We start from the raw sequence: 8,220 nt of genomic DNA, 5'->3' as shown, positions 1-8,220 counted from the left end.
GCCTCGGTTCAAAACTGGGCGACGGGGTTCCCTTCCCCTTCCCATTTGAGGGGGGCTACTACTTTTTGCATTCTTCGTGCCGTATTCTCGCATGAGGAGACCTTCCTACGCCTTGTCACCATGGCAACTTTTTTGCCATCCATCCATTCCCAGTACTTTGGCAAGGCTTGCAGGTAAAGGAGCTTGCGAGCTTGCCACTCTGCCAGCTCCGTAGGACCATGAGAATGCTTCTCTCTCTCTCTCTCTCTCTCTCTCTCTCTCTCTCAGTGCCAACGCTTAGGCTAGCTCCCACTCTTGTGCATTGGGCATGGCTTCTCCTGCCCCTTCCAACTCCCTTCCACTGAACTGGCTTTTCTCCTGTTCAGCTCCCGTGACTGCTTCCCATTCAGCTCTCGCTCTGGCACTCGACACACTGTGATCAGGTATTGCCGCCCAATGCCTCTCTAACCCCTCCACCCTGCATCAGGCTCACCGTAGTACAATCGAGCATGATGACAGAATATTCTTACATGCCAACACAACACTGACCAATATTTACCAACCCCACCCCCACCATCAATTCCATTGCATCCTACCTCCAGTCCTGATTTTTCAATTCTTACAGAGACAATTCAGATTTCAAGCTGTTGTAAAGTTTATCCCTTGAGAAACTCCGAGAATTTTTTGCCACAATTCTTGACAGGAAATTTCCCTTAAGCACAGGTTTTGCACTCACTCCAAAGAAGAGCATGCACTTTCGTACTTGTACTTATCCACAAGACGCGGAGTAAAATAAGCACATGATGGTCGGTTGCAACTGCTCCAAAGAAGAGCATGCAATTTCGGACTTCACAGCAAAAGCAGAATGACCAAAGAGCTCCGAAGAGAGATATAAGATCTGAGTAGTGGAGACAACCTTTTCACTGCATAAGAGAAGGCATTATGCCAGTGCTTAAGCCATGCCAATCCCCTTGAGTAAGCTTCTTATGCCAAGGAAACATGTCCCTTTCTCTTTGGTACTTGACCCAAACCGAGGCAAATAAACTTGCAATACCATATTCACTATCCTAGACATATCTCCCTTGCTCTAGAACTTCATGCTTAGGGTATCTTACTATGTATTGTCTCATTGACTAGCAGTCCCCTAGTGTCCCTCCCTGTTTTTGTTTTAAGCTATAAATATGTACTACCATGTTATGCTTAATTCCAGTCTTCAAGAAAGATGCTATGAATCTTCTAGCAAGAGTCTCAAGGTGTGCATGAGCGCCAATGTTGCATACAGTGACACAAACATTGCACTAAGCTTATGACATGCACCTCTAAACTTCCAGAACAAGACCAGCCACTCATAACAATCACCTCTGATTAGTACATTTCAACATCACTTCATCTGTACAAGATTGATATAAATTTTTTGTATAGCGGAAATATAGTGCTACTTGCTAATATGAATCACAAAATATGATACAGTTTTCAACACAATCCTCCTCTTGAGTATTCTCAATAAGCTACACCAAAGAAACTCAAGCGTATTTGTGTCGAAGACGAATCGACTTGTGACTGACTCTAGATCAGTGATTCAACTGCAATGAAACCAAAAGAGAAGGCAAGGAGAACAGTTAAATGACATAAACAAAGACTCCTTCAGACATGCACGATCGATAAACAGAAAAAAAGCTGAACCTTAAGTCTAAACTCTGATATCAGTCAGGCGATGGCCTTGAGGAAATCCGTGGTCCACTCGAAGCACCACAGCAAGAGACTCTTCCAAAGTCGACGACGCATATATGAAAAAGAAGAGAGTGGAAAACTAACACAAGCAGGAGCATTATGCATGTAACGGTGACGGGTGCAGAAATGTACTAAAAGTTTGAGTTTGAGTTTGAGAACTGCTGCTACAATCTAAAACTGGCTGAGACCTTAACGGAGCTGTTTGGCTCCCAATGGTCATCGAAGAGGTACTGTTATTATTGACATGGAGGAGGCGCGTAAGAGACATCATGATGTCAAGCCGCCTAACATCCCTATTTGCCTGCTTAGACATGACAAAGAAGTAAAGTTAAACCTCAACCAAATTACTAAATCATAAACCATAGTTTGATCGTTTACAATAAGCAAGGGCTTGGCATAAATTGAAGCTAAATCAGTTCAAATTACTCTTTTAAGTACACCTGCTCTAACTCCTCCCGAGTTTCCTCCCCCCCCCCCAAAACACCAAAACTATCACTTTCCATAATCTCAACATTAAACAAACATATACAGAAAAGACATGAAGTGACCTTTGACATCTATTAAGAAGAAACTGCTCCTTGTTACTTTGACTTGTTGCTTTTAAGGTATCAAAGACAAATGCCATTAATGCCCTTCCAGAAAGTCTCCCTATTCCCCTCTTTAGTCCCTTAACAAAAAGCAACCCCACCTACAGCAAGAACAGAGATTTTCAACCACTCTCAGTATGAGACAAGAAAGTACCTCGACTACAAACCGTGCCCAGATCTTGTCAGCACGTGTTTCCATAACACCTTTCAGAATAGTGAGTCCTAGACTTCTTATTACGTCGGCAATCTCCAAAAAGTGACCCTTCTCCTCACAGAACATCTGCATCAAACACATGACTTAGAGAATACTGTGCTAAGCAGCACACAAACCATTTCAAGACCAAAAAATCAGCTCACCACCACAAGGAGCTGACGGGGCTGGTTCAGATTTTTGACAAGGATAGGGGGGTGACCTGTCTCCTCCCCTCCTAACTCTAGAGCCCAGCTAGCTCCACTTTCGACATCATCCTGTGATAGAAACATACGAATGAAGAAACACCAAGCCCATATCCAACACAAATTGACTGCAGCCTTTCCGTTGGCTTCCCTCAGAGGGGAAAGGTCAGGGCATCATACCTTCAGCTCCCCATTTTTTTTCAAATTGTCAGCATGTAGAGTGACATTCTGCAGGAAGAGCATGTGCTTGATGGTTTTCTCCAGCAACGCATCTATGCTACACTGTAAATCCAGAACATTGTGTCACCACAAAGAGAAACAAACCTTGCAAATATAACACACAGAGTGGATTACGAAAAATTACCTTTGATCCATTGGGAACAATTTCCCTCAGCTCACGAACACGATCCTGAATCTGTTGCCTATCTTTAGGGCGAGGGCGGGTGCTCTCACCAGGTCTAGCCCTCTTCCTAGTGGCCTTAGCAGGATCGTCGGGCTTCTTCAACTGAGAGGCTTGTGTGCTCTCAGACCTCATGCTTTGCATATCCTCTGTCCAAGAACTCAGAATTGTTTTCAAGGGGGGGCAAGTCGTAGACATATTAAAACCAAGAGGATCACATAAGACTTTGTTCAAAGCCTGACTACTGGCAGCTGCTTCGCAACCAACAGGACCTGCATGTACAATGCTTTGGGACATGCAATCCTGAGAGGGAAGACTACCAGCATGTTTAATTGGGGTAGTTTTTAGAATCGTCGAAGCAGAAAACTCAGCATCACTTCTAGAGAACGTCCTACAAGAAAAGCTATCATCTGCTGCAGTTGAGATTGAGAGATGGCTGCTAGAGGCACTAGCTACTACAGCATCTAACAGAGACTCCGACTTGCTTTCTGAAAATAGGGGCTCACTCTTGACAAAATTTGAACCCCACAAGGGCATTACTTCACCTGCACTTCTCTGTGGTAATGTGCACGTCCTTCCTGATGTATGCTGATTTGCAGCTACAATATCCTGATCAATCACCGAGGGCTTCTCCCTCTTGGAACGATTTTGATGGAAACAAGGACCCAGCGCTTGAGACAATTCATCCCCAATTCCTAAGGAGCAATCCCAGTTGCTGCTTTGTCCCTGTGCAACGGAAGCAAGGTACGTTTCAAAACTGTCCCAGCCACCAGGAAGAAGACTTTTGTCTCCGGTGCCTTCCGGCAAGGACACTGGGCCTGCACTGCAAGGCTTGGAACTTACTTCATCAGGAAATGTTTTGTGAGACATACCCCCAGCCACAGAATCAATCAAAACCTCTTGGTTTCCACAGCTCTTACCTCCTAAAGAGCTCTGGCTACAAGCAGCAACATTACCCATGTTGCTAAGCAGTCCACTTGAATCTGATGTGATCATCAGGTCGGCACTAGGGTAGACACCAAATGAACCTGTACCTTTCACCTGCTGCATGCTGTTATCACTCATAGGTATCAAAGGTATGAGATTTCCAGAATCCAAAATACTACCATGTGCCAGAATTCCATTTTTATTTGACTGCTGGTGGAAAGATGTTAACACATCTGTATCAGCACAAGGTCCAGAAACCCTGCCAAAAGCATCAAGTGACGGGAATTCCTCAAGGCCATTCCTTGAACCAATGCTCTTGATATCTCCATGGAGAAAACCCTGCCTCACACCTTCAAATGGTAAAAAACCTTGTTGATTTGAGCTTGAAACCAAACCTGAAGCAGCTGGAAGGGTCTCAGACTTTTGCACACTTGAATCAAATTCTGAAGGCCTGAGATCCTTTGATCCCATCTCTATATCAAAACCATGCAATATCTCAGATTTCGGGGGTAAACCCTGTAAAGACTCTGGAGATTCAATCCATGCCAATGGCCTTTGTGAATTGGATTGAGCAGATGCACAAAATCTTCCATTTAACCCATAGACCAGTGACTGCAACCCTACGTTGGGGATATCAACTGTCCCCTGTGTCGAAGGCTGGCTTATGTCGGCCTTACACAGCCTTGTTGGCAAATATCCTGAGGTCGTCTCTAGAGGACTCCTTGTCAAATTTCCTCCTTGCCCTTCTAATTGTACAAGGCCTGCCTGACTACTTTGAAGGGCCCCAAATGTAGATTTCACATGATCCACCCATTCAGTGCTTTCCATTATCTAGAGGATCATATCAAAAACAAGTTAAAGCTTGCCAGAAGTATGGCTTTGCAAAGCACCAGTGCCAAATGAGCAAACAGACAGAAGGAACTTACCGCCTGAGTGGATCCAAGCTGAACAACGCCCTGCGGAACAGCAATAATTGCAATTGTCTGCAGGACATGAATAGAATTGAGAGTTCCAACATGACTAGGGTGCAAACACTATAACAAGCATAATTTCAAACCTACCCACCTTGATTCCAGCAGCAAACTGAACCTCCCAGCTTGAAGGGTACTGCATGAACAAGTATAATACGACACTCCGTGAAGCTTTCAGCATTGTATGATTCTTCATGCACACACAGAAAATTTTGCTTACCTTCTCAAGCATGCACTGATTGGGAATGGCATTTCGATGGGTAGTACCCAATGAGCTAGTGTCCCCGCCACTGAAAACCCACTGATGCTTTCCAGTAAAGGCCACATGTCCAATAATTCTGAGAGCACAATACCCATCAGAATACCATAATGACACACATCATATAACCAGGCCAAAATGCAAGCTTTGATGTTGCACTCACCCTTCTCCCATAAAGTACACACAGTAAGACATTTTTGCTACTGCAAGACCAATTTGTCCGTAACTCGTATCATGCAAAGCCCCTCCCTGAGCAAGAAGGTTCCCTCCAGATTCTAAACAACTTAAATTGCCACCAATTGCTGCCGACTGGAACTCATAATATCCATCCTCCCAAGTCAACACCCTATTTAGCCAAAACCATCAAAAGCCAAATAATCACATAAATTCACCAAGTAAGTGTAAAAACATTGCAAAACTGGACAAAAGACAGTGGACACCACAAGGTATGCAAAAGCAAAGATGAACTTAAAAATGCCTCCATGATAAACATAACCTTCATGATCATGATATAAATTAAAGATCTTAGCTCGTTTTAAGCTAGCATCTGTCACTTGTACAAACTCAAGTACATAACCGTTCTCATGCATATTAAAATTAAACAAACATAGACATCAGTGGGAGTCAGCACCTAATTAGGCCAAAGAAAAAGACAGTTCTTGAGGATAATGTGTCATTTTTCCCAGTACCATTGTTATATCTTAATGTTGCAAACATTTTTTCATTGTTCACAAGAGCATGGCTATAGACATAAACAGGTTCTAAGTTAAAATATTGCACAGTTCAGATATTTCCTCGTCAACATTGACTTCCTGTTTAAGATGAAAGAATCTTTAAGCCTGAAAAGACATAGAGCTACTATGTTCCATAAAAACACCAACATTGTAATGCCTAGAAATAATGGCTCTCAGAAAAGATGTAAGGAGCATGTCCACATACATCACTACCCCATTAAATAAGGTACTGCGTACCTAAACACATGCTTTGATGTTCAATGCAATGTAGATATACCAGCCCAAAACATTGTCTTGCGATATGCATAGTCAATTGCACTGAAAAGATTCCAAATCATAAGAATAAGCAGATATAAGTGGCCGGAAGCTTACATACGACTCCTGCGCTTCAACTTCCAAAATACAGCATAACACCAGCCTGACTTTGAGCACAAATTCTTGAGAGTCTTCTGGAGACTCATGGCTGGCCCTTGTGTCTTCAAAGCAAGTGGGCTTCTCCAAGAGAAAATCGAGGTGCCGACAGCACAAGCTGAAAACAAAGTTACAACAATGGCAGGGTTGTGCAGATCTTCATACAAGGCCCCCCCTTTTTTTGGCAGGGGTCTAACTGGCACGGCAAGAACCCCGTCCAGCTAATTTGCGACGCAGGCTTGCCCTTTTTTTCCGTGGTGGCTCGGAGAGACTAAGTGGTAAGTTGATCCTCCCCATTCCTCTCTTGAACTTGCCCACCCTCACGACGCCCTCCCTTCCCTACACTGTACGGATGCTCCCTTGCCGGTCCTTCAGTTTGAGAAACGAGTAATGTTGCTGTAGACAACACACTTCACACTATGCCTTCAGCTGTGGCCAAGAAAAGCTGAGCTCTGATCAGATCAAGCATGTTTTTGGCGGTCTCCATTTCAATTGTCTACAATAATCGCAGATCTGCGGTAACGCCTCAACTGAAAACTTGAATTCCACGTTTCTGAGCTCGAAGCTTGGGTTGGTTGAGGAAATAGAATCTAGTTGCTCGAGAAAAAACTTACAAGAAGACCTATGGCGGCTTCAAAGTAGAGCGCCCCTCGTACCGTGATTCTTCAGCTCAAACACAACCAACCACGGTCAACGCCTCAGTTGTACGTCGCAAAAACTTAAAAATCGCCGTATGTAAAGATCAGAGGGTCAAAGCCAGATATGGCTTGAGTGTCTGCAGGCGTGGTTGTGTGTGCATGTGTGTGTGTGTGTGTGTGTGTGTGAAAGAGAGATAGGGGGGAGACGGGGGGATACAGTGCGGGTGTTTGTGCGAGCGAGACTCAGCGAGTGCGTGCGTGCGTGTGTGTGTGTGTGTGTGTGTGTGTGTGTGAGAGAGAGAGAGAGAGAGAGAGAGAGAGAGAGAGATGAAGCAGGGTTTTGAATTTGAGAAGAAAGGGTTTTGGATACAAAAGCGCGCGCGCGCGTGTGTGTGTGTGTGTGTGTGTGTAGAGAGAGGGTAAAGAAGGGTTTTAAGGCAAAACGACACGGAAAGTCCTCTTCTGTGTATGGTGATGTGCCACCATAGCCAGATTCTAGCCAAGGTTTTGTAGAGAAAGAAGATGGTGGAGAAGAGAGACCTAGAAAATGGCGTTTGTGTTAAAAAGCAGACGCAAAGCTAGAAAGAACTGCAAGCTTGCACGGAAGCCCCCCTACAGCAGCAACAGCAACGAACACCTGACCCAATAAAAAAGCTAAGCGTGTACTTCGTCTTTGCACAGTGAGTGCAAAACACACACACACACACACACAACAATAGCTTCATTGCAAAGCACGACCCCTTCTCTGCGTTCACACACACGCGCCACTCTTTCCTCTTCGCGCGCACATAAACATACGCCCACTATTTGATACTTTAGTGTGTAGGCTACATCCATATAGCCCTTTGCTTCGACACTTCTGCGCACACACGCACGCGCACACACACACTCTCTCCCTCTCTCTCTCTCAATAAGCGTACCACACAGGGTTCCTCTCTCTCTCTCTCTCTCTCTCTCTCAAAGCACCCACTACTCTCTCTCAAGACTCCTCTCCCTCTCTCTCCTCTCTCTGTCTTCCTTCCCAACCTCTCCAAACAGTATACTTTTTTGCTTCTTTTGCGCACACACGCACATACAGGTGAGCAGCCATTATCTCGTAAGGTGAGAGTGACAATGAGTATCCCCACACTCCTCAAAAGAGCAAAGAAAAAAGCGAATAATGAGTCCCCCTTCTTGTTGGCAATGCC

The 8,220-nt window shown here is 44.6% G+C and overlaps 1 protein-coding gene across 2 annotated transcripts; it reads right to left on the bottom strand.

Moving 5' to 3' along the window:
- Positions 1-1,325: 1,325 nt before the first annotated feature.
- On the bottom strand, positions 1,326-7,939 carry LOC147424384 (transcription factor EMB1444-like). Of its 2 annotated transcripts, XR_015186502.1 has the most exons (11): positions 6,357-7,939; positions 5,414-5,596; positions 5,212-5,329; positions 5,086-5,127; positions 4,947-5,003; positions 3,058-4,851; positions 2,874-2,975; positions 2,655-2,765; positions 2,452-2,577; positions 1,663-2,011; positions 1,326-1,562 (listed from the first exon to the last, which is right to left on the bottom strand). XR_015186502.1 is itself a non-coding variant. In XM_086500859.1 (10 exons), exons 1-10 carry the CDS (start codon positions 6,443-6,445, stop codon positions 1,808-1,810), a joined length of 2,826 nt encoding a protein of 941 aa, XP_086356985.1. In that variant the 5' UTR covers positions 6,446-7,939; the 3' UTR covers positions 1,658-1,807. The 2 variants fall into 2 exon arrangements, 1 of the variants encoding a protein (XP_086356985.1); XM_086500859.1 differs by lacking the exon at positions 1,326-1,562 and having other exon boundaries at positions 1,658-2,011.
- Positions 7,940-8,220: the final 281 nt, after the last annotated feature.

The sequence above is a fragment of the Adiantum capillus-veneris genome, chromosome 25 (genome assembly GCF_014529385.1).
Source record: "Adiantum capillus-veneris isolate H3 chromosome 25, ASM1452938v2, whole genome shotgun sequence".
Lineage (NCBI taxonomy): Eukaryota > Viridiplantae > Streptophyta > Polypodiopsida > Polypodiales > Pteridaceae > Adiantum > Adiantum capillus-veneris.
Note: the sequence above shows the minus strand (reverse complement) of the source record. Positions and strands in the feature narration are given on the sequence as shown.

Bases quoted from the DNA above. Each gene is read 5' to 3' on its own strand.
- LOC147424384 (XM_086500859.1), bottom strand. From the start codon at position 6,445: ATGAGTCTCCAGAAGACTCTCAAGAATTTGTGCTCAAAGTCAGGCTGG. The intron at 2,766-2,873 runs GTATGATGCCCT...TTTCTATCACAG, and splicing joins AAAAAAATGGGGAGCTGAAG to GATGATGTCGAAAGTGGAGC. The intron at 2,012-2,451 runs GTACTTTCTTGT...ATGTCTAAGCAG, and splicing joins GGGCACGGTTTGTAGTCGAG to GCAAATAGGGATGTTAGGCG.